Source organism: Mustela lutreola, chromosome X (genome assembly GCF_030435805.1).
Source record: "Mustela lutreola isolate mMusLut2 chromosome X, mMusLut2.pri, whole genome shotgun sequence".
NCBI classification, from domain to species: Eukaryota; Metazoa; Chordata; class Mammalia; order Carnivora; family Mustelidae; genus Mustela; species Mustela lutreola.
In genome coordinates this window covers 26359181-26385587 of record NC_081308.1, presented here as the reverse complement: position 1 = coordinate 26385587, position 26407 = coordinate 26359181, and the positions used below count along the sequence as shown (strand labels likewise).

Here is a 26407-nt window from a genome sequence, read left to right as displayed (position 1 = left end):
GCACTAGCAGTGCATATAGAAATTTCCCATTCACTTGTTCAATGTTACCCTCTGCAATGACTCTATCTGTAACACTATAGCCTTGCTGTTACATCAGCGAGCAAGGATGGAGAGGTTAGCAAAGCAGTTGAAACTTGAGAAAGAGGAGCTAGAGCGGTTGAAGGCTGAAGTGAACGGGATGGAGCATGACCTGATGCAGAGACGGCTCCGAAGGGTCAGCTGCACCACTGCAATCCCCACGGTAAGTCCTCTGTTAGCCTGTGTGGCCAGGAAGATGGGCGTGATGGCTGTCTGGGGCATGTGTTCTTCTTTGATGTTCTGTTCCTGACAGGGTCTTTCCATATTTTAAACAATGGATGAGAGACTTTTGCCTTCAGTAGTTCTTTTCCGAATAATTCGGTGCTTTTATTTCTTCTCACATGTATGAATTCCATAGATTCATCAGTATTTTCAAATGACTGACTTTCTAACAGAGGTATGGCGTCTCATTTACTATGAATTGCTCTCTGTCAAAATAGAGAGGTACACCCTCCCCAAGCATTTTATATTTTTTTCTCATCTGTTCATTTTATTCTTTTAAGCATATACTATACGTATAAATTCCAAAGATTTAAAAGTTATTTTCTCAAGTATGTCGATTCAAATGCATTAGAACAGTGTCAGTATGAATCTGGGAAAGTGTGCACCATAGAGCATTATAAGGCAGAGCAATTTTATTAAGTGTAAATAAGGTAGGAGCTAAGGTAACCATACTGACAGCAGTCCTAATAGTAACTGCCCTAATGAAAAGATTTGGATAATATATTCATAACATTTTAAGTACGGTTTACGAGTTCTAAAAAATGTTAAACTATTCAGAACGTTTTAAAACCAGTCTCCTAGAATCTTGTGATGGAAGTACAAGCTTTCTGTGATCTGATAGTCATTCGTGCAGCCCTTGTTGAGTTTATTTATGCATGTGGTCTGTATGTATGCACCAAGCTAGGTTCTTGGTGCGTACGTGCTAGTGAGAGAAATAGATCCGTGGGCAGATACTTAGAATTCGGTGTGGTAGGTGCTGGTAGTGCTCACGGGTAATGAGAGGACTCGAATGTCAACTGGTCTGTGTATGTACTCAGTGCACTTCTGCTGGAGTGCCCTTCTGAAGCTCTTCATGGCTAAGTCCTGTGTATGCTTCAGGGCTTCCCCTTACTCTACTTTGTCCTTGGAGCCATTCCTTATTTTCCTGATCTCTTTCAGCGGAGAGTAATTTCTCAGCATTTACAGGTTTGGAGAAGAGCAGCATGTCTGCAGCTCTGCCTTCATAGATAGGTTTTTAATGGAAGGTCATGGCTTCAAAGGCAGCCTGTGAACTCCTGAAGTCAGGTGCAGTCTGGAAGCATGTCTCCAGTTTCTGGAGTTTCTGATTTTTGTTAAGGTTAATAGAATGGAGGGGAAGAGGGTGAGGACCCACTGGTCTACATATAGTGTTGCTGTAGAGGGAGAGAGGAAAGGGGAGAGCATTTTAGAAGGGAAAACAAAAGAGAAAAGAGGGAAAGAACATAGAGGTAACAAAAGTGCGAAGTTAAGGCAGAGACAGACTTTCAGGAGGCAGCAAATACAGGTCTTACACTTAAGCTGAAATTTCTGGTGTCCTAACAGGTAAATGTGCACCTGTCAATTGCGGTTTAGACCTTGAGGGTGAAGTGTTTGAACTTCTGCTGGTAATGGGGAACCAGTGGAATTTTTCAGAAGGAAATTATTGATACTGATTATTGATAAAGAGGCATATTTAGTAATTTAATGAAATTTTTTCTAATACTGACAAAATTCCTAAGTATAGTCAGTATTAGAACCAAGAAGGAGGGAGGGTTTTACTTAAAGCACTAAGAAAATTATAAAGCTCTCATTAACTGAAAGGTAATAACTTTCTTAGTGTTTTCTCCACTTGAAATCTTAATTGAATTCTTCGATTGGGGGTGGTATTGAAGAACATAACCCACAGAGGAATCTATCCTGGTGGTTGGGCACTTTGGAGTCTTTTAGGTACTTATGGAGCATGAGCAGATTTTGTTAACATAAAAGTCATTTCCCTAACATAACTAAATAAGTTTTGTTTAGTGACCTCTTGCTGTGTGGTAATTCCTGCTGAAATGAACCCTATTGGTTTTTGTTGTTGTTTTGGAAAGTAAAGAACTGTCAAAGGTAACATAGGTTAGTGCTTCAACAAAATCCAGATTTTAGATGAGCATCTTTATTGATGAGTTACTTAAAAAAAGAAAAAGAGTAGAATGAACCCCCTGTGTAGCCATCACCCAGCTTCAGAAATTGGTAGCCCATATTGCTGACAATATTTAAGAGATGAGAAATTTGTGTGATTGCCTTGTGTTTCTGCTGCCAGGCCTAGAGTAAAGTGAGGGACTATTAGCTATGGCTGAGGGACAATTCTACATGGAGGTTCAGACAGTGCCTCTCTATCGGGTGTGAATTTGACTCCTCCTCCTGCTACTCATATATCCTTGGAGAAGTAACTTTCTCTGCTTGTTTTTTTACCTGTAATATCTTCAAGTGCCCATCTCATGGGATTAAATAATATTATACATAATCAATATATGTAATCCTCAACAAATAGTAAGTATTCTTACCAGTGTTGGTTGGACAACACTGGAAAATCCTATTTAAGATACACACACACACACACACACACACACCCCTGAACCATTTTGCAAAATTTTGACTTAACTCCAGGAATATGCATAACGTATGTATATTATGTAGGAAATTAATCCAGAAGTAAAGCATTTTGTCAGAATTCCTTTTTGTTGAAAGAGGCTCATTCGAGTCACCATGACATCCTTGTAAAGACTGCCCATATAAGGGGCACCTGAGTGGCTCAGTCAGTTAAGCAGCTGGATTTTCCTTTCTGCTCAAATCATGATCTCAGGGTCATGGAATCAAGCTCCACATTGGGCTCCATGCTTACTGAGTCATGTACTGGAGATTATCTTTCTTCCTCTTCTTTGTCCCCTCTCCCCCAATCTCTCTCACTTGTGCTCTCTAAAATAAATAAATGTTTTTTTTTAAGATTTTATTTATTTATTTGACACAGAGAGAGAGATTACAAGTAGGCAGAGAGGCAGGCAGAGAGAGAGAGTGGGATGCAGTCTCCCTGCTGAGCAGAGAGCCTGATGCGGGACTCGATCCCAGGACCCTGGGATCATGACCTGAGCTAAAGGCAGAGGCTTAACCCACTGAACTACCCAGGTGCCCCCCAAAATAAATAAATCTTAAAAAAAAAAGTGCTCACATAGGCTCTGGAGGCAGAATAGTTCTGGCAATCACTGACTATATCTAAGTTATCTGCATTTGATTTTCCCTATCTATAAAAGGGAATTCTGTTAAATATATTTTAATATTGTTGTCAAGATAAAAGCAATATATGTAAAGTGCCTGGCATGGAGTTAGGTTTTCAGTAAAATGGCTGTCTTTATCTTTGTCCCACTCACGTGTGGGATTACGTGATAGAGAATGGACTATTGTTTTGCTACTAAGCACATATTTCTACCTTCAGGTTTTAACATTTCTTTATCAAGCAGTGTACTAAGAAATGTGCATGCTTCAGGAAACTGAATGCACATTTGTTGCCAGCTGTAGAAGCTCAGAGCACCAGTGCAGTAATCTAAGTGGAAGATCGCCCTAATCTGCCATTTGCAAAGCACTGTTAAGTGCTGTCGAAGAGGTCATCTCATAAAGAGATCTTTATGTAAAAGGATAAATGTGTGTCTGTGACCTGATACGTGTTTGTGTGTGAGAGAGAAAAGATCATGTAAATTGACATTAAATCAGAAATGTTGGCCAGTTTAAGGATATTAAGTACTTTCAGTGTTTTGAGATAGAAATGTTAACTTTTTGCTGATAGGGTTCAAAGATGAGACAGTTTCATGGCGGAGAGGGAAATTTAAGTTACACGTTGAAAGATAAATAAGGTTGGATTAAGGCAAGAGATGCCATTTACCCCCTTAGTCAAGTTTTTCCTGTCATTTGTCTTATTCTAAATGGGTTTCTGGAATAACCGATGTTTGTTAGTCTCAGATGCATAATTAAGGCCAAGCCACCGAACTCCAGTGGTCTTCGACTGGGTCTCTGTGATACAACTTCTTCAAGTGCTCAGTTGACTTAAGGTAGTTTTGCCCCTTTTTGGAAAAAGCTTAAGAGTTTTTCACTTTGAAATGTCAGCTCTTTTACAAACAGATCTAAGTTACAGCCAATCTTGAAACCCCTCCTCCCTGAAAAGACAGTGTATTTTTTGGTGAATGGTACTGACTTTTCAGATTTTTTTTGACCTTGGTTTAATCAGAAACTATGAAAAAGGACATAAGAATCTTATAGGTATACCATTCTTTTAGTGAATTGGAGTGGTTCTCTTGTCTTTGGAAATGACTTTGTTGAGTAAATCTCTTGTTATAAGCAAATGTGCTGTAGCCTCTAGACTATATATAAAGTGTATTACAGTACTTCCATACTTAGTTATGGAGCTTCACTCTTTATGACCTCTGTGGCCAACCCCCCCCCCCCCGCCACCCACATAGGAAGAAGCAACTCCTCTAGGTCCTGAATTTTTCTGTTATGACTCTACAAAGAATGAATTCTTTTACATATTCCTAGGAAGACAATAGCCGTCTTTGAAACCTCTGGACAAGTCCCTTATTTTTAGTATAAATGCTCAGGTATATTTTAAACCCTTTTAATGTTGCCTGGCAGACAAGGTGTAAGCATTTTACTTGGTAATGTCCCATACTTTTGCAAATAGGAAAAAGAAAGCAATCCCTAATAAATAGTTCTAAATGACTTTTGTGTTCTCATAGCATTCTAAGCAATTGTAGCTCTTACTGTATTCTATCACATATTTTAAATGTTTCATACTTAGTAATGCAAGGGGCAGTCCCATTTATTCTGATGACGTGTCCTAACAGCATAAGAGCTTGCATTATTGTGAATTAAGAACCTTTTTACTCCTTTTTCTTTGCTCTTAAACTAACATAGTTTGTAGAAAAATAAAGGTTTTTAATGGAAGAGGATTTTATTCTGTCACAGCAGATATTTATCTTTTACTTCATGTAGTTGAAAGCACATTAGTAACTAACTGAGTTAATATCTGGGCTGTGCTGAAAGCTTCAGTATCCCTGCCTTTGGAATTCAGACGTGAATTTTGTTTGTTATTGTGTGTGTGTGTATGCGTGTGTGTGTGTGTGTATCTATATATCTATAGATATATAGATATATATAAAATCTAGAAGTTCCGGGGATGTAAAGACTTCCAAAAAACTTTATTTAACTGAAGAAGAGGGCATTCTGTACATTTTGATGTCTTGTGTGTGCCCCTCAAAGGCCGAAGAATAGGTAAACCAGGCTCTAAGTCAAGAAGAAGGAAACAAATATGGAGGAAGAATGGGATCCATTTGTTTGTGAAATTTTCATGTAATAGATTGTTTGATGTAAATCCTGGTTTTACCAATCATTGTGTTTTATAACCTTGGGAAAATTATATGCACTGTGGGTGCATCAGCTTCCTCATGTATAAATTAACAAGGATATTAGTACTTGCCTGAAAGATGTTTTGAGGAAAGAATGAGACCTCTGGTAAACACAGTGCCTGATACTTAGTATTATTGTTTTTTCAAGCCTGGACAGCACTAAAATCAAGGACATTGCTTGTTTTACAGATTGATTCTCATAGTTTCCCTTACCATGAAAGCGTAGAAGTAAATTATTTTTAGTGCCCTGTGATTAAAATGATATTTTGTATGATAAAACATAGTCTAGTACTGTATCTTGCCACGTTTTATGCAGATTTTGTGTTTATGTGGCCATACTGATGTCCCCATTTTACCTGATTGTTCCTTTAAATGTTTAGGACTTCTTAACATGCCCTCTTATGGACTAAGGCCATATTGTTGGTAATGACCAATCAGACCTATTAATATGAATAGCAGTTCTTAAATGTTGGGCTTGATAATGACTTTCCCACAATTGCTATTTTGGGTCCTTTCTTACTAGCCTGAGGAAATGACAAGATTGAGAAGCATGAACAGACAACTCCAGATAAATGTTGACTGTACACTGAAAGAAGTTGACCTCCTTCAATCTAGAGGTATAGACTTGATTATTTGGTAAACCATAAGTAATAGTGTGTTTTAAGCTGCTAAATAGCCATCATTTTTGGTTTTACAGGTTTAAGAGATAGTTTTTATCCATTATAATTCTACTCAAGAGATCCTTCTACTCCATGGTCATAGATTTGGGGGATCAAAAACAGTTTTACTTTGGCAGTTCCATCATTAAGCTCTTGTCATTTAGACTGCTCTAAGTGGTTACTCCGCATTTTTCTTGTTCTAGTCATTTACTATGAATATTTTGTATTGATGGGTCTTAATTATAAAACTTCCTAGAGTGATGTTATGGTAATCATCAGAAGTATCTGTTAAAATAGGGAATCACATATCAGAACACCAGATTTCTCACTTTTAAAGTAAATTCCATATGCCATTTTTTATATCTATCATATGAAAACATCCAGCTGTATCTCGGACTTTTTGGAGGTTTTTTTTTTTTTTTTTTTTTGGCTTTTTTTGTTTTTGTTTTGGCTCTCTTATAGACTTGTACTACAGTAGAAGCTCTCTTAGCTTTCACTTACCAAGCTCCGTAGGTTAGTGATGTTCTTTATTTCCCCCTGTACAATACTCTGACGCTGTCCGCAGCTGCTGCACACTGATGACTAGGGACCACGTGCTGGCGTGTTCAAGTACTGTCACTCCTAGTGGTTGAACGGTCTGCTCAGTGAGAGTTTGTTGTACCTGTTCGCTAACTTGCACATGCCAGTTACTCTGCTTCTGTAATTTAATGTTTATTAAGCTGACAAGAATGCAGGAGGAGCTGTTCTTTCTACCAAAAAACTCCCAAAGGCCAATTACTTTAAAAACAACAACAAAAAGGCACGGTTGGGGGGTGGTCTGAGCAAAGGGTTCAGGGGATAAATCACAAAAATCTAAGAGCATTCTGTTTTCTTACTCAAAACAATACAAAATTGTAGAATTTTAGGGCTCAGCAAACTAGCTTGTTGGTTCTTTTTGTAGCTGTAGTCAAATGTAGTCATGCCCATTTGTTCACATATTGTCTGGGGCTGCTTTTGTGCTTCACCAGCACTATTGGGGGCTTGCAGCAGATTGAATTACAGGTCCACACAACGTGAAATGCTGATTTTCTGCAACTTTACATAAGAAAAAAGTTTTCCACTTCCTCTGTAACTCATCATGGATGTTTATGTAAGAAAGACTGTGTAGAACTTCAGTGGACACGTGGTGAAAAAAAAAAAAAGTCTTTGTCCAGCTTTGAAGTTGACAAGTAGTTTTTCTTGAAAGGTCTGTTTCAATCAGCCTCTCTATTACCACCACTTATTGTTTTCAATTATGGCAGCTAAGGGAGCTTCTACTCTATTTTGACAGTATATAGTAAATCTCAACTAAAAATGGCAATGGGCTAACTTTAATAGTAGAAGCCTGGGACCCTAAAAGATACCGAACAATCTGAATAGAAGCAAATTTGAATATGAAAGTTGAGCAGCCTGGGCATTTCACAAAGTAGTCCCTTTACAGACTTGTAGCTTGAAGCAGTGGAGCTCTGCGTTATAGCCGGGTGATACAGATCATTGTTAGTGTATTGGGAGACCACATCAGTTTTTGCTTGGGTGCTTTTTAAAGCACAACACACAAACAACCAGTTAGAGTATTTATAGTCAGCCTTAGGAGATCTAGAAATTAAAACATCAGCTGTAACTTAAGTAATTGAAAAAATACATATGCAACATCTTAGAGCATTGTGGCTTCCATTATCTTCCAAATGGTTAAAAGCATTTGTAATAGGACCTGGACAAGAACCACTATTAAAGTTTTATAAGCAAAGAGCTGTGTTTTTGGTCTCCATTGGGCAACAAAGAGCTCTTTTTGGTGCTTAAGTATTTCTAAATCTCCTTTCATAAGGGGTCCAAATATGTCCATTTTATACTGAATTCTACTCTTCCACACTCTGGAAAAATTTTATACTGAATGCCAACGTGAATTTGAAGTGAGAGAATGGATCTAGATGCAGATCATTATTTGGATTGCTGAAATACAGGTTTATTGTTGGTTTTGGTGAGGGAAACTTGCGGGGGAATAATGTCTAGAAATCAAAACATCTAATATATTTGAACTGTTAGTAAGCATGGTAGTTACATTGCTTAATTGGAATTGTGCAGAACAAGCCAGTTACAGTGATGGGTTCACAGAAGTGAAGGTAGGACCTAAGGTTGCCACTGTATCAGAATCCACCTTGGAGCCATCATGGCAGGAGTTTAGACTGAAATCGGCACAAGGCCAGGGAGTGAACTTTTTAAGAGAGTTGAAAATTTTGTGGCAAGACAAAACTCTCAGGGATCATTGTATTTATTATTCTGAAATTGGCACCTTATCATCTTTGTTAAATCTTTAGACCACATTCAGTATTCTCCATTTCTTGAAATCTGTGAGCTGCTGCTAATATGTTTGACTTCATTCGTCTTTTGTAAATTTGTATGTTTGACTTCTTCCACTGTTAAATTCATAATGGATAACTTTTTAAGGTAAATTATGAATGAGATGAAGGAAACACTAGAAAATAGTTTAGCCTTTCTTTAATTTCTCCTACTCATTTACCTACCTAAGTGTGCCACGTACATAATCCTGCTGAAAGAGACTAGCTTTGCAGTTAGAAAAATATTCCTTCAAGTGATAGTGGTAAAATGCTGTGGTAGTTTGCTTGCAGTCTTTTCTCACAGGGACCAAGAAAAACATTTTCAGTGGGAAGGTGATAGGAGTTTTGAAACCCTAGAACACAGTTTCCCATTTTAGCTATTTTATTTCTATACATTTTTAAACAAAAAAGTCAAATAGGAGAAAGCCTTAAATGCATGGTGATTTTATTTTCTTTATAGGAAACTTTGATCCAAAAGCCATGAATAATTTTTATGACAACATAGAACCTGGCCCAGTTGTACCACCCAAGCCATCTAAAAAAGGTGAGTAGGGAAATGCCATAAACATCATAGAAATAAATATCAGAATTCTTTGAGAGTTCACCTCTTTAGCTGAAGAAATTTCTATTAGAGATGCTAACTTGTTCAGCATTAAAAAATTAACCATATTGATACTACTGTGCCCATACTTTAAAAAGCACTAAAATTAGTAACTCCTGGAGTTACTGTCATAGGTAATTAAATGGAATATGCAAATTAATCTTTTAAAAAGAACTTAAAGAATATATTATATAGCGAATATTAGAATTTCTTACCTCTATAATAACTGTAATCCTAAAAGATAATTCTTATAAAATCATGAGAACATAAAAGGTCTTACGTTAGAATGTTAAATTGTATCTGTAGTAGATCTGAGACTAGCAGGTTGCAGAAGAATCCTTGTGTGCCCAACAAGTGAACATAATAACTAGATAGGGACTAGGTGTTTTTTCATGAAGGTCAAAATAAATCCTCTGTAGCCAAGATTTGGAGGAATCACTTTTGGATCTGTTCTCTTTTATATTTATGTATCAGTGTTTAATTGGCATTTCAGTATCTTAAAAAATTAACTTGAATTAAGTTTACATCTTGAGTCATTGGATTTAGATAAATTTTTTCTGTCCCATTCTTACTTAAGGCTCATGTTCTTTTGTATAGTTCTCAAGACTGAGCTAAAGTATGCATTTCGTATCTTAATCCATTTTGCTTTAAGCAATTTAAGGGTGAAACAAGTTAAAATCTTGTTATAAAGTAACAAGTAAACAAGTTACTACTTCTTAGGTAAGATATAAATTTCGTTACCTAAATTTTAGTTGAACAGTTTTCTGTGTATTTTAAGTATTTAATTTATAGGTTGCAGTGCAGTAATACTACCACCATAGATGTTTAATCAGATCTGCGTTTAAAATAGTATGATTCCGGGTGCCTGGGTGGCTCAGTGGGTTAAGCCGCTGCCTTCGGCTCAGGTCATGATCTCAGGGTCCTGGGATCGAGTCCCGCATCGGGCTCTCTGCTCAGCAGGGAGCCTGCTTCCCTCTCTCTCTCTCTGGCTGCCTCTCTGTCTACTTGTGATTTCTCTCTGTCAAATTAATAAATAAAATCTTAAAAAAAAAAAAAAGATTTTAAAATAGTATGATTCCTAAAAATACAAATAAGAGTCTTAGTGGATGACTTCCAAGTATTAGATTTGGCACTATGGCAACATTATATGCCGTTTCAAGCTGAAAGTCACAGAGTTATGTATCACTGACCACTTTAACCATTTGGATTAATAATACATGGGGCTTGGGGTGCCTGGGTGGCTCAGTGGGTTAAGCCTCTGCCTTCTGCTCAGGTCATGATTTCAGGGTCCTGGGCTCGAGCCTGCTTCCCCCCTCTCTCTCTGCCTGCCTCTGTGCCTGCTTGTGATCTCTCTCTGTCAAATAAAAAAATAATAATACATGGGGTTTTAAACTTGATGTTGCCCGAGTGTCTACTAAAGAAGTATTTCCTATTACTAATCCAACACATAATTGTTTCATGGTCTGTTATAAAAGAATCATCCTGTTTAAGGGAGTATGTTGAAAAGTTGTTAATCTGGGGATAGACTACCCAGTTGATGAGCAGTGTGTCTACCATGAGCCATCTCATTAGCATAAACTCTCAGGTATGGTCCAAAGGGCCCACTGTAAATAACAGAGACAACTCCAATCATTTGGGAAATTTTTAAGATTTTAGTGGTTATCTCCTAGGAACTAGGGATTAAAACTAGACCTGCTTTAGGCAAGGTCAGATTCTTTACTTACACAGAGTTTATGCAGTGAGTACAAAGAAATTTGTAGATACACAAGACCTGAAGATTAATATAATCAGTGACCTAAAATTCCTTAAGCTAGGAAAGAACAACAAAGTCAAAGAGATGTAAAGATAAGTAAAACTTAAGAGTATATTGATTATGTCTATCTAGAAAGAACACAAATTCACAACTTTTCAAAATCAGAACCAGAAGATGGGTTACCCGTTAAAATAATAATAAAATGTGGTGAACATCTTTATGTAAACTCAGCACTTTATGTGAATGGGTGCATCTACTCAAAACTGAAAATGAGATGATATAGGACCTAATAATAGTCATATATCTGTTTAAGAAATTGAATCCATTATCTCAAAAATTGTCCCACAAAGGAAACTCCAAACCTAGATGACTGCACTGGTGGGTGTATACTATAACACATTAAAGGAAGAGATCCTACCAATCTTACACAGTCTTTGAGAAAATAGGGGAGGAACAAACTCCTCCCCTTTTTTTGGGTCTTATGGAATCAGCAGAGCCCTGATTTTTTTTTTAAGATTTTATTTATTTATTTGACAGACAGAAATCACAAGTAGGCAGAGAGACAGAGAGGAAGGGAAGCAGGCTCCCTGCTGAGCACAGAGCTCGATGTGGGGCTTCATCCCAGGACCCTGAGATCATGACTTGAGCCAAAGGCAGAGGCTTTAACCCACTGAGCCACCCAGGCGTCCCAAGAGTCCTGATTTCAAAACCTGATAAGGATTACCTACTCACCCTGTTCCCCCAAAGAAAATAGAATTTCAAATCAATAATCCTGCACTTAAAGCAAAAAAAAAAAAAAAAATCCTTAATATTCATGGTAAATAGAAAGAATAATATATCATGATCATGTTTGTTTTAGCTCAGGAATGCACTATCAATCAAGGAGAAAAAGCTCATGATTATTTTACTAGATGCAAGGAAAGCATCTGACTAAAGTCAGCAGCCACACCAACTAACATGGTTATTTGCAAAGATAACCCAAGGATACTAAACAAGAACTTAAGGTCTTGGGATGGAAGGTCGGTATACAAGAACTATATTTTTATATACTAGCAAACAATTGAAGAATGAAATTAAAAAGAGAATAACAAAACTATCAAAAAAACATGTTCTACTTACGAATAAATCTGACCAGCTGTATATGCTGAAAACTATAAAATGTTGCCAAAATAAATTAGAGTAATATACCATGTTTGCGGTTAAATCAAAATTGGGAAACTTACTTTTTCCCCTGATTTGTATGTAGGGTATCCAGAATCATCTGTAAAAAGAATGAAGTTGCAAGTGTTAGCCCTAACTAACCTTAGAACTTACTATAAAGCTGTAGCCATCACAGTGTGTTACTGGCATGGGGATAAAAAGTAGATAGAGAAGCGACTGTAGCTTTATAAATAGCCCAGATACAGACCCTCTCTTACACTGCCAAATTCTTGACAAAACCACTAAAGTAACCAATGGAGAAAGTCATTGTAGCAATCAGTGCTGGAAGAACTAGATAACCAAATGGAAAAATTACCAGTTTTGATTCTTACCTCCTACTATACACAAAAATCTGAGGTAGGTCATACTGAAGTGTGAAGCTAAATTACAGAACTTCCAGAGCAAAATATAAAATATCCTTGCATCTTTGGTTTAGCTTAGAATTTTTGGGACCCAGAACAGTTGGTACCTTAGCCTTCATTAAAATTTAACTCTTCTGCTCATCAAGAGGCACTATTAAGAAAGTGTAGAGGAAAACCAGGGGCTGGGGAAAAATATTTGTAAACACATATGGTCAAAAAAACCCAAAAACTGGTCTTTAGAATCTGTAAAGAACTTTTGTAACACGGTAATAAAAGGACAGTCCAGTTTTTAAAAGGTCGAAACATTTGAGTCGACACTTGACAAAGAAATATATATGTAAATGGCCAATAAGCACATGAAAACACTCAACTTGAATAGATATTAAGAAAATGCAAATTAAAATCTTGAGATTCCTGAATAGCGATGGCTTGAAACATTAATGAGAACATAGAACAGTGGAATTCTTACACATTTCTGGTAAAAGTTTAAGATGGTGTGACCATTTCTTACAAAACCAAACATTCATTCGCTTGCCCTGTAGCTCATCAGTTCTCCTTCTAAAAATTTATCCAAAAGAATTTAAAGCCTGTGTCCACAAAATGACTTGTGTTAGAAGATTCATAACATGTTTATTCAAAATAACCAAAAATTTGGGAACATACCAAGGGGCCATCAACAGATGAATGGATAAGCAAACTGATACACTGAGTGGTGCAAATCAGCATTTTTAAACTCAACATGGGCCAACCTCAAGGACATAATGCTGAAAGAAAAACAGCAAAGAATGTGTTCGGTATGATTGTTTACATGCATTTCATAAGCTGTATTTCTGTCAAAAAAACAGGACAGCTGTTATCTCTGGGAGGAGAGGTTGGGGATTAACTGGGAAAGGGCGTGGGAGGATTTTATAGGCTAATGATAATATCTGGATCAGGATTTGGATTATTCAGGTATACATGCATTTGTCAGAACTCCATATGGCAACACATGGTTTGTGTATTTCATTGTATAAGTTTTACCTTGAAAACTTACAAAGTAGTAAAAGGAGAATAGAATCTATAATGGAATAGATCAGCTGCCAGGAGCCCATATAATCCGTGTTCTAGCAGTGGTGAGAGCAGTGTGGCAGACGGTCACTCTGCCTGCTGTCTTTGAGACCAGCACCACGTGTTTGAGGTAGAGAGCTAGTGTTCAGCTCTGTTAGGAATAGTACAGGGTTTGTTTGCATCATTAGGATGCTGTAATATCAAGCTTCATTGGGCTCTCTACAAATAGTTTTATACAAAAAAAAGGCACTTTGAATTCAAACAAATTTTGCTAAAGCTGATAATTGGTTAGTCCTTCAGAGTTAGCTGTAATTAAATTCCAGTTGCGATCAGCTTTTAAATTATAGAGCAAATGCTCAGTGTGTAGATGGATAATGTGCATAGACACTTGATGCTACGAAGTTGAGACATGACTCCTGCCCCAAGAAGCTTATCTTCTACATAAACAGTTTTGAGTAGAGTAGAGAACTAATATCTTAAGTATAAATGAATCTCTACCATAGCAATGTAATTGAGCCTTCATTATATATACTGTTGGTGAGAGTATAAAATAGTATTATTTATGAATAGAACTTAATGCTGCAATTCCTTAAGAAGACTTTTCATTACATTTCTAAAAGCTATTTGATTTTCTCTATGAAGTCAAATTTGTTTTCTTCTAAGCATTTGCAGATTTTTAAACTAAATTGGCCTCTTCTTTAAAAAAAAGTTAATGTAGTTTAATGTAGATTTTCTTGCAGTATCACTTAAGATAAAGTATAAATAGCAGGTAGGATTGATTTATTGGTTAGAATAAATGTCTTGGAGTTATTACAGACGTAAACTGCAAATCCAAGTGGAATGCGGATGTTTGTCTGAAGTATGGTAATGAAAAGGGGAGAGTAAGGAAAAGAAACAGAAGGAAAAAGAGGGAGACCCAGAAACCTTTTTGGACTGAGCTTCGTATTAAAGCAGTGCAGTGTGCATGTTAGTTCCTTGGCTGACCCAGCAAGGCCTCCCCAAGCTGTCATTGGTAACACAATGGTGAGAGCATTGACCTTGGTGTCCAACAGCTTGATGTCTGGGTTGTTTTGGCCTCCTGACCTTGTTCAGATCTAGTCCGTGCACCAGAAAGGTGATCAGTCCAGTAGTTGGTGTATTTTACAGGGCTGTTACAAGAGTCTGTGAGAGTAAGTATGTGACACTATGAAAGTGCTTTACAAATTTAAGAAATAAAACTTGACACTATTCTTTGGAGCCTAAGGAGACCATTTACTCTGCTTTTGTTTACTCTGATAATGGTGTGTTTACATACCTAGGTACCAAGCTTAGAATTCTGGAGCAGTGATTTCCAAAGGTGGATCGTACTAGAGGATTGCTTATATGGGCTCAGAACTAATCAGAAAATAGAAGATCATTCTTTGGTTCTGAAGGGCAGATGATACCAAGTCTTAATTACAAAGAAAGGACTTCTTACTAACCATGTATAAATTAATAGAAATAAATTCATTATTTTGAGTTCTGATTTTTTTCAGTTACTGCTAATCCTACTCTTTAATTATGATGTACTATAGTTTTATATTATTTAATGGATTTTTTGGCTAACCTTATACATCATTTACTTTCAACCCATGGTTTTCTCATAACTATTGCTTACTAAGGCAGTTGCTGAAGTATCATCTTCCACATTTTGCCCTTACATTTAATTACCGTCACTGAGTTTGCACTAGGAAGGGGGAAAACTGGTAAAATTAGGCATTGCATCCAAGTAATTATAGAGGATGGAAGAAGTTCTAAGAGCACTGTTCTGTATAGGTTGTAAAAGTGATATTAAATATGGCACTTACCTTCACAGGAGAACTAATGATAATATGAAGCAATAGAAAGGACAAACACGCAACCGTCCACGTGCCATGGGAGAGCCTTGGGAGCCTGTCCACTCTTCTCATGGATGGCTTTAATCCCTTTTCTCCTGGCTTTGCTTCTTTTCATGCAGATTCGTCAGACCCTTGCACAATTGAGAGGAAAGCCCGAAGAATTAGCGTGACCTCCAAAGTACAGGCAGACGTCCATGACACCCAGGCAGCAGCTGCTGAGGGTTTGTACTTGTGTGTCCGGATTTTGTGCACAAAGTCCAAAGACACGTGTTCGCCCATGTAGACTTAACCACAAGTAAAGTCCACCTTTCCCCACCTCTTTATAAAAAAATTACTCTCTCCAAGTGCCTGGATGGCTCAGTTGGTGGAGCTTGTGACTCTTCAGCTTGGGATTTTGAGTTCAAGGCTCACGTTGGGTGTAGAGATTCCTTAAAAATAATTATTCTCTCTGCTGAGTTTCTAAGGCTGTGCTGCCCAACAGAAATATAATACAAGGCAAATACTTAAAATATTTAATCTAGTATATGCCAAGTATTATTTCAATATGAAGTCAATATAAACTAGTGAGATATTCTACATTCTTGATTTCATACACTATCTTTGAAATCTGGTGTACATTTTACACTTAGAGCACATTTTAGTTCACAGTGGTCACATTTCAGTTGGCCGGCAGTTACCATATTGGACAGATTGCTCTAATAATAGCGTCTAGAAAGCAAGGCCAAGTAATTAAGGAAATAACTTGAAAGTTCTGGCTTTTATAACTTCTCACTGCAGTTTTCTAATGCTTCTTGAATTTTACCCTGGGATTCCGTTGAAATAAGCATTCTAAAAATACTGTCTATGTTTGGGTTTATACAAATATGGCTATGTAATATAAACAATATTGGTGAAACTGTTGATTTGTGCTATTTTTGAGGATGGTTATTTTTATGGAAATCTGGCCTATGAACCCCTTTAAAAGTAGTATTTTTTAAAGTTTATTATTATTATTATTTTTAAGAATTTCTATACCCAATGTGGGGCTTTAACTGATGACCCCGAGATCAAGAGTGGCATGCTTTGCTGACTGAGCCTGCCAAGTGCCCCTAAAAATAATTAGTCTTAAAGGAAAAACATACTGATTTCACTTTTCATTTGTGTATACATATGCATATTAATTTTTCTATGAGACCTGAAATATTTTTCTTTTGAAAAGTCCATAAAAAGACAAAATTTTACAAATGTAAATCAAATGAAAACGGACATCTAAAATGTCTTTTGGGTTTTAAATACTTCTATTTAAACAGTATTTCCTGTGATGAAATGAGCAGCGTCTTACCCACAATAATTCTAAATTAGGTGCCTTTAAAATTCTTTTGATAAGTTTCTTCAGAGTGACTTGATTCCAAATTAAATCATTATGGTGCTGAAGGGAAAAATATGCCACCGCCAAACATGCCTCTTTTCCAAAAGGATTACTCTGAGAAACTGCAAAGGCAGGAGAATCTCTGACAACAGAGTAGAAGTTACCCTTTTGTAAGGAACATCTACAGTGATAAAGGCAATCTCCACCTAGAAATGTCTCCCTGCCCCTACCAGAGAGCCTAGTGACTAAATCAAAAGAGAAGTGGATCAGTGGAGAAGGGAATCTAGGCAACAGTCAGGTAACCTTCCCTGCTTGGTTCCCCTGCCTTCCCCCCAACACGTTTCTTTTGTCTTTAGCTGTAGATGGTATTTTAAGTTAGGTTTTCTAGGTCTCTGCCCTGTCTGTGTGAGCTACATATGTTAATGAACTTCGTTTCTTTTCTTGTTAGTCTGTCTTTTATTACAGGAGGGTCTCAGGCAAGAACTCAAAGTATAGAAGGGAAATTATTTTTACTTTGTGTACAGTATTAGACTATGAAGAGGAGCCCCAAGTATCCTGTATTAGTTATGCTAAAAGAGGTTGTGCAGTTATTTATAGAGTTTAGAAAATAACATTTTAGGCTAGGTTTGGAGTTATACTTCATGAAGTAAAAAGTTGCCTGCTCTGGGAAAGTATAAAAGTGAGTTTTCAGAGCCTGTTTATTAAAAGCCAACAGCAATATGGTTTACGTGTTTACCTTTTCGGAGAACAAAATGCCCTGAAAACCAAAGAGTACTGTATGAGAGAGGACCTTTTCTGGAAATGGCGTGCAGAACATTTTTCCTCTAACAGAAGGCCGTAGCAATTAAATGTGCTTTTTATTCTTCCATATTGTACAAAAAAGAAAACTATCAAGTCTCTGTGTTTTGGAGTCATGAGCCAAAAAATACAAGGTGGGTGATAATGGCCACTCAGATGGCCAGTGGAGGTCATACAAACAAACCCATTCTCCTTTTTATAGTTCTAGGAATAGGCTGATGGACCATTGGTTTTCTATTTTGTTGTAAAGCTAACATCTCCTTCCTGTTTCAGCCTGAGTCTTACTGTTTTTTTAAAGATTTTATTTATTCATTTGACAGAGAGAGATCACAAGTAGGCAGAACAGCAGGCAGAGAGAGAGCCCTGCTGAGCAGAGACCTGATGTGGGGCTTGATCCCAGGACCCTGAGATCATGACCTGAGCTGAAGGCCGAGGCTTAACTCACTGAGCCACTCAGGTGCCCAAAGCCTGAGTCTTATTATTGCCTGTTGTAGGGTTGGAGGTCTGAAGCTCAGTTCTCTCTATCTCTTGGAGAACGTCCACACCAGCCATTTGTCATGAAATACAAATTGCTAACCACAAGTGAGCTCATTAATTTCCAGTGGAAGATAGACTTAACCCCAAATGAGGACTGATTAAATCCTTCCATCTTAGTTCCTTCTGTGACCTGCTTAGATAGGTTGCCTACCTTAGATCTTAATCTCATTTACAGTTCACAGTGATGATTTCCACTGGTTTAACAGGTAGATTTTCCCAGCCTCTGGCCATGATCTGGATTCCAGGGGGAATTCCACCCAGATACCTTTCGCCTCATAGTCACTGCTGCCACCTTCAGTAGGGGCTAATCCACAAAAGCAGGATTTACAGATTAACTCCCGAAGCAAAGAGCCTTTTTGAGCTCAAGGCTGAGAGATGAGGATCTAGGAGGAATCTAAGATTCAAGTATTTTTAAGAATTTTATTTATTTGATGAAGAGAGTACATGAGCAGAGGAAGAGGGAGAAGCAGACCCCCCGCTGAGCAGGGACCCTGATGCGGGGCTCAATCCCGGGACCCTGGGATCATGACCCAACCGAAGGCAACATTTAACCGACTGAGCCACCCAGGCTCCCCAAGTTTCAGGTGTTTTTAAAGAAAGTCCTGAGGATATTAGGAGAAGGGAAAAATGAAGGGAGAGAAAACGTAGTGGGAGACCAACCATGAGAGGCTATGGACTCCGGGAAACAAATGGAGGGTTTTAATAGGGAAGGAGTGGGGAGTGGATGAGCCTGGTGGTGGGTATTAAGGAGGGCACGGATTGCACGGAGCACTGGGTGTTATATGCAAACAGTGAATCATGGAACTCTACATCAAAAACTAATGATGAGAACTGTATGGTGGCTAACGTAACACGCACACACACACAGTCCTGAGGACCAGGGTTACCAGGTGACTCAAATGGTTAATTTAAGTGCCTGTTCTGGCTCAGGTCATGATCCCAGGGTCCTGGGATCTTGCGGGCTCAGGCGACCTGCTTCTCCTTCTCCCTCTGCTCCCGCTGGCTCATGAGCTCTTTCTCTAATAAATAAAATCTTTTAAAAAAAAATCCTGAGGACCCACCTAAGGTTGTGATCATTTTATATTGCCAGATAATAGACTTTTTAAAAAACTACCTGAAGAACCTTGTAATGCCAAAAAGATAGGAGAAATTTGAGAATAAAAAAGAGTCTTTCAGGGATGCCTGGGTGGCTCAGTGGGTTAAGCCTCTGCCTTCAGCTCAGGTCATAGTCCCAGGGGCCTGGGATTGAGCCCCACATGGGGCTCTCTGCTCCGCAGGGAGCCTGCTTCCTCCTTTCTCTCTGCCTGCCTCTCTGCCTACTTGTGATCTCTGTCAAATACATAAATAAAATCTTTTAAAAAAAGAGTCACATGGAATGAATTTGGCTTTTACGAAAAACTGTAAAGTTTTTCTCTTTTAACCATTCCGAGCAACTTTGTTAGGAACCGTCTCTTCGTGAGCCCTTATTATTAACTGACATATGCATACTGTAAAGCTGCAGATCTCCCAGAAGGAGGCAGACATCCCAGAACATGTTGAATACAGTATGGCCACTACTCTAAGGGGCTGTGAAGTAGGGGCGCTGAAGTGAAGGGGGAAAGGTGGAGGCAGAATTTCACATGCTGGGGTATAGTTCTCTGTCCATTTGGCTATAGTACAGCATAACCACTATCTATGGATACTGAATGAGGGATGGTAGTCGATCCTGGACTTCAGTTTATTTTCTTAGACCAAGTACAATTTGTATCATAAACTTCCTGTTCTAGTAGCTATGGACATTCATTGGCTTTTATCCTAGGTCAGGTAGGAAACTACCTTTTTTTTCCTTTCTTTTCTTCCTTTCTTTCTTTTTTTTTTTTTTTTTTTTTGTAATTTTTCAGTTTGGATTATACTTGGAAGAATTCAATCTCTTTTTTCTCTTGATCCTAACTTCCCTCAGAGCATCTGACTGGCTCCAAACAGAGTCCCCGGACACAACCCCGTGATGAAGACTATGAGGGGGCCCCATGGAATTGTGATAGCTGCACCTTCCTAAACCACCCTGCGCTGAACCGCTGTGAGCAGTGCGAGATGCCACGGTACACTTGAATGCCCAAGAGTCTGCATCGACCTGAGAGAGAAACTGGGAGCACCCACTAGAAGAAAAGGAGCCTTGGGAGTGTGTGCATCTGCCCGGCCTTTTCATTTCCGATTCCACTGGGGGAGGAGCAGCGCCCCTGTAGGGCTCGTGCTCATTCAAGAAAAATGGGGAGTTCTCTTTGTTTTGGGTTTTCCTTTTTTCCTTTCTTAACTCATTGCAGAGTGAGATAGAAAGGGATACTTGAAACTGGGAAAGGATTCACTCCTGAAAGAATGTACACAGAGAAGTCAAGAGCTCTTCTGTGGAATCCCAATTGTTAAAGTTACTGCTGAGTGGCCCTTGCTTTATAAACTAGAACTTTAAGTCATGGTGTGACATGTTACAGTTCATGCAGACAAACTGTGAATTCTCAGAGCAGACTTAACCTGGTCACAGCTCTGTGGAAAACCAAGGTTCCCCATGCTTCTTCCCGTTGTTTCCTACTGAAGAGAAGGACAGGAGAAAGCACTCAGAATATGACTTGGGGGGGTGGGCAAAATAATAAGGGTATGTGTAATTGCTGCTTTTTTCAGAGATAATTTCAAACACACAAACATAAGTGGCTTAAAATGTGATTTGTAGCAGTTAAGAATGAGGCATATCGTGCCTTTCATTCAAAAGTACAATCAGAGATGAGAAGATCCCTTTTACTTGTACAATAATTCATCAAGCTAAATCAACACTGGTAACTAAGACCTAATTATGCCACATAGTAGATACAATTTTTAAGTTACTGCATGCTTTTATTGGGCCATTGGCCTTAAAAATAACAAGTCCTTATCAGTACGATTTTATGAATTTTATGAATGACCTTCTTGTAAAACTGCGCTTTGCCAATAGCACAGTGAATGTATGCCAAATGTAAATGCATTCCAAAATCCATTCGGAAATCTTGAGCTCATCTGTGGTTCTGTAAGAAATGTTTGCAGTCCATAGGACCTTTTTTATCCTCCTTCCAATTTTGTGATGAATTCACGATGTTTACAGCACAGTGTTTTGTGCCAGAATCCTTACTTAGCTGAAAAAAAAAAAATCAACATTAGCTGTTCAATACGGATTGATTTGCACATGTCAGTAATAAGCCAATGTGAGGGAAATTACAGTTGGCCAAGATCATAAAGTTGTACACTGCATTACCTGGGAGGAAGAGAAGGCTAGTCGAGAAACGGGATTTTAAGAGAAGGGTGAATACAAAGGACTTTAAAACCAAGAACTGTTTCAATTTAACATATTGTATTCTGAGATAATACTGAGTTTGTTCAAGTAGTTCAGGTGATACTAAAGCACTCCTTGTTTATGAAACCCCAGCTTTAAGGTATGAATAACTGAAGAGATATAAAATCATGTGACTCACTAGGGTGCACCACTGGAAAATTATTAATAGGTCATTTAATTAAGGTCTCTATCACTGTTGAATTTCCTTCCTAGCTCAGAATTGGGTTTTGGAATCTTCCTGTTATTTTGGTGAATATAAAATAAATAACAGCAATAAAACTAGTAACGTTTGTAATCCTAAAGGATTTTACCAGAGTTTTTGAGGAATATCCATTCTCCCATACTGTGTGCCCCACTACTCTCACACTCACACACTCTCTCTGTCTCTCTCTCTCTGTCTCTCTCTCTCTCTCACACACACACACACACACACGCTCTTGAAGCTGTCACTGTATTCTACTTTAGAAGTGATATCTGGCAGACCTGGAAAAACAAGCTGCACTTAATAGTATAATGAAACCAAAGGCTTAATAACCCATCATCATTTTCCATCAAAATCATCTAATTTCACACTTGACCTACAGCTTTGAAAATGTTCTTTTCCTATGTGGAAAATCCCCCCCCCCCAAATCCACTTGTCTCACAAAAATATGCATGGCTATGTTATGACACTGATAAAACATCTCTCATAAAACTGTGGCAAAACTGTGAAAATAATGGTGAGAAAACAGATGGGCTTAAAAGAATTGACCTGAAAACTGCATTCTTTAAAGGTTTCTGTGACACTGGTATCTGTCCATCTCCAGTAGCCATCTCTCAGTCCTGCTATTCTGTAATACGCCAATGCCTTTGCCTTTGTGTGGTTTTCGTATCTCTTTAGGGACGATCAACCCCCCCCCCCCCATGGTATTAGATAACAATTTCGGGGAAAAATATATATACTGCTTGGTGTTCTAGCTAAAGGTTTACCAGTATTCTTAGATCTGCTGAAGGGGCAGCAGTTAACTTGGGACATGTCCGTTGAGAATGAAAGTAGCATGTATGCAAACAGTCGGATGCTTTATTAAAACCCTGTAGGTGATTTTACAACTACTGCATGAACACACATCCCGGTTAATAAGCTGTTGTCACGCAATAGATGCATGGTTCCAGTCCTTTGGTGATCTATCTAGTAAATCATTGTTTTCACCTGCCAGGAAAAAGAAACAACCAGTCTCTCAGGTGTAGAGGGTGGGGTAGGAGACATCAGAGCTGGGTTTTAAAGTCGTTTCGTCTGTCTTCATTTCTGGTTGTGCACAAGTTTCATATGCCAACATAGGCTCTATTCATTTTTCAAGAAAGCAAAATTGTCTTACACTGACAGATGTGGTCAGTTTAACCATGTCCCCTGTATATACTTCTTGCCCGTGACCGCTTTAAACAAGAATTCAGTCCACTTCTAGGTGTCTTTTCAAGAGGATCTCCTGGTCAGATGGACGAGCACATGCAGTCGCGCCGGAGTGGGCGGAGAGAAGGTGCCTGTCTGCTGCCCTCCTTTGGCTCTCGGGGTCCGTTGGTGCACTCGTTTTTCTAGTGAAAAGTATGTTTTCTTATAACACGCCTAGTTTGATATACCTGGTAACACATAGGCCTGATGATACACGTTACGCTATTTCATGGTTTTGTAAACTGGGTTTTTAGAAAGCACGTTTGTTGTTTTGTTAAAAGTACATTGCCCCTTAACTTTTGGAGTAGGTCTGAGGAGTTTAAAGTGGGAATGGAAGAGCCAGAAACTTTCTCAGCATTGTCAGATATAATGACCTTGTATGCGAGAGGAAAGAGGCAGGGGGCTTTAAAGAAACTAAAGAACTGCATTGTAGAAAAGGTAGTTTTAGAGAAGATAATGGATGGTGGGGAAAGTGTTGCTAATTTGTTTATTTCCCTGAACGAAATGGGAAGTGTGATGAGCAGTTTAATTTTTAAGGAGCTGGTCTCGATTTTAGTACTTTTTAATTATTAAAAAAAATTATTGTTTCCGTAAATTTTGTCATTGTTTTGTCCTGGTTACCAAGGGTTCGTATCCAACTTTCTGTGGCAACTCCGTTTTCTATAGTATTTTACAAGGTAACTGTAATGTCTTTGACAGTATAAACAAAAAGCAAGGATATAAGGCATAGAAAATTTGTCCTTTGAAAATATCAGTGATGTATCCTGGAATGTGAAGATGTCCCTTCATAGTTAAATTTGATTTATTTTGCTATTGTAACCACTGTTCAGACTTGGAATGAATCCATGTTGCAGTGTGTCTGTATATCGATTGAGCAAGAAAAATGACCATTGAAATGTTACTATAAAAAATGAGAATAAATTGGGCACTGTCTGTTGCACCACTACTGTATCTTTTCGAAACAATTAACAGTATTTTCTTACTGTAAAAGTTAATTCTGATGGTGTTTTCACATTCACTAGACCTGCATTTTTTTCTTTATTATTTGCATCCCCAAATATTTAATACAAGTAGATTTTGCATGGCTTGGGCATTCAGAGATTAATAGGATGGTGACCCAATATTAGTTTCTAAAGCCATGAAAAGTTGCTTTGAGACTGAACAATTCTGAATTCTTATTTATAATGACACCCGATGTCCGTGTTTCCCTACTGTAAAAGAATTGATCAGTTTCTTCATTAAAACAGCAAGACCTTATTAAATCTTGTAAATACCATGTTTCTTCTAGATTTCTGTGTATGCTGTGAATCATTATTTTGAGGTGAAATTGTACAAAGGCATTTTAAAAGGCTATGCATGCATCGTACTTCCAAACAGTACATACTCGGAAAGTCGAAGATTCCTGCAAAATAAATTAATAAACTAAAAACAAACACTACATTCTGCATCTTTTCTGTGTAGTTAGAAATGATTTATTTATAGTCCAACACCTAGTTTTCTAGACTGAAATATGCTGTCTCAAAAACGTAATCTTCCATATTTCTGTTCCTCTTTTAGATCACGTCGTAATTTTAGATTTGGGGTATTAAATGTCCATTAACTTTAAAGCCTGGGCAGAAGGATAGATAAGCAAATTTTATGAAAATGGTGGACTAGGTTAGGAACTTAAATAATGAGTACTTTTCTTCTCAGTTTTTTCATCATTTGTAACTATAGTTGACCCTTGAACAATATGGGTTTGAACTGCACAGGTCCACTTACGTGTGGACTGTGCTAAAAACAATACAGGACGACAAATGTGTTTCATCTTATCCTTTTCTCCATACTTCCTTTTCTCTAGCATGCTTTATTATAGCAATATAGTCCATAGAACATACAACATATGCGGTGAATGACTATGGTCTCTGTAAGGTTTCCAGTCCACATTAGACTATTACGTTTTGGGGACCCAGAAGTTCCACACGGCGGATTTACACTTGTGCAGGGCAACAGTGCCCTTGACCCTCCTCTTGCTAGAGTCATAGTCCACCTTCCAACATTTGCACAGCAATCAGCACAGATGAATTCTAGTAGGTAGCCTTTTCAGTGAGTAAGCATATTTGGAGTCAAAACAATTTCTACTACTTTTTTTAATATATGAAAATTAATGCACACACTCAAATACAGAAGAATTGTAGAATGACCTTTCATTTGCTCATTATCCAGCTTCCAATATTATCCCTATGTAAGCAATTGCATTTCATCTATGTTATGATTTCCCCCACGCCCCCATTATTTTTGTTTTATAAAAGATTTTATCTATTTTTATTTATTTGACAGAGAAACACACAGGGAGAGAGGGAACACAAGCAGGGGGAGCAAGAGAGGGAGAAGCAGGCCTCCCGCTGAGCAGGGAACTTGATGTGGGATCTGAGCCAAAGGCGGATGTTTAATGACTGAGCCACCCAGGCTTCCCTCCCCGTGATTATTTTGAAATGAAACAAATCCCAGGCATCAAAGAAATCATCTATCAACTTTTTATTAAAAAGATTTTATTTATTTATTTGACAGATCACAATTAGAGAGGCAGGCAGAGTGGGGGTGGTAAGCAGATTCCCTGATGAGCAGAGAGCCCGATGAGGGGCTCAATCCCAGGACCCTGAGATCATGACCTGAGCTGAAGGCAGAGGCTTAACCCACTGAGCCACCCAGGCGCCCTATCAACTCTTTTTTTTTAAACCTAAGCGCCAAATGCTCCTATTGCACCGTACGAAATACTATCTTCTATCCTGTGTTAAATTTTCCAAGTAGCCTTTTTTTTTTTTTTTAATAACAAGAGTTCTCAATTAGGATCTGAGTAGAATACTTGTTGTCCCTTACATCTTGAAACTGCACAAGTCTATACCTTAAATCACAAGCTTTCCCTCATTACTCTTTGGTTACCTCCCCACCACATCTAACAGTAAGTAAAGTAATTCATAGAAAGAAAATCCAAGACAACTTCAAAAAACAATAGGTGGACTATTTTTCTTACTCCCCTGCTCCCTTTCTTATTTCCCACATTCTAGGTTGTCCCTTTCCAATAGTGGATTTTGAAAAAGAAAATGACATCGAATCTGTTAACACAATATTGATGATGGTGCTCGTTTTTGTAGTTAAGAGGCATCTGTGAGAACTACATGATCTCCTTCTCATAATTTCTCTCTAGGTATTGAGTAGCTCAGTTTCCCACAGAAGTCTGGCTCACTGTTGGGTGCGGGGAGCTTGTCTACCACCTGCATTCCTCCAAAGACTTCTTAACTTTGGTCTCTTGGCCTTTTCCTAGGATGCTGTCCGGGCCATGTTTTGTGATAGGGGTTTCAAAGGTTTTAATGAGATACAGAGTATGTGGGTGATGTTATGGTTCACCAGTTCCAGGTTCTCCTCTCAGGCAGACCACCTCACTTTTCCTGCCTCTTGGAATTTGATGGATATGTTTCTGGCCACTCTTTCTTGATATTTTGGTGGTTAAGAAGCACAGAGTGTGGGGGAAATCAGGTGCTTTTCACACAGCCTGGCTTCCTCAAGTTTTGCATTGTAGTTTGGAAACAAAGTGTTCATTATTCTATATTCCTTTGCTTGGTTTTGACTTATTTGTGCC

At 38.2% G+C, this 26407-nt stretch overlaps 1 protein-coding gene across 6 annotated transcripts in view; it reads left to right on the top strand.

The window, feature by feature from the left end:
- TAB3 (TGF-beta activated kinase 1 (MAP3K7) binding protein 3) overlaps positions 1-24226 on the top strand; it is an 89885-nt gene extending 65659 nt beyond the window's left edge. For 4 of the 6 annotated variants that reach the window (XM_059156766.1, XM_059156767.1, XM_059156764.1 and 1 more), the window contains 5 exons: positions 81-241; positions 6037-6130; positions 8987-9070; positions 15465-15566; positions 19968-24226. In XM_059156766.1, the coding sequence (XP_059012749.1) occupies positions 81-241; positions 6037-6130; positions 8987-9070; positions 15465-15566; positions 19968-20116 (590 nt within the window). In that variant the 3' untranslated portion in view covers positions 20117-24226. The remainder of the gene's footprint in view (positions 1-80; positions 242-6036; positions 6131-8986; positions 9071-15464; positions 15567-19967) is intronic. The other 2 variants (XM_059156768.1, XM_059156769.1) reach the window with 2 other exon arrangements.
- Positions 24227-26407: the final 2181 nt, after the last annotated feature.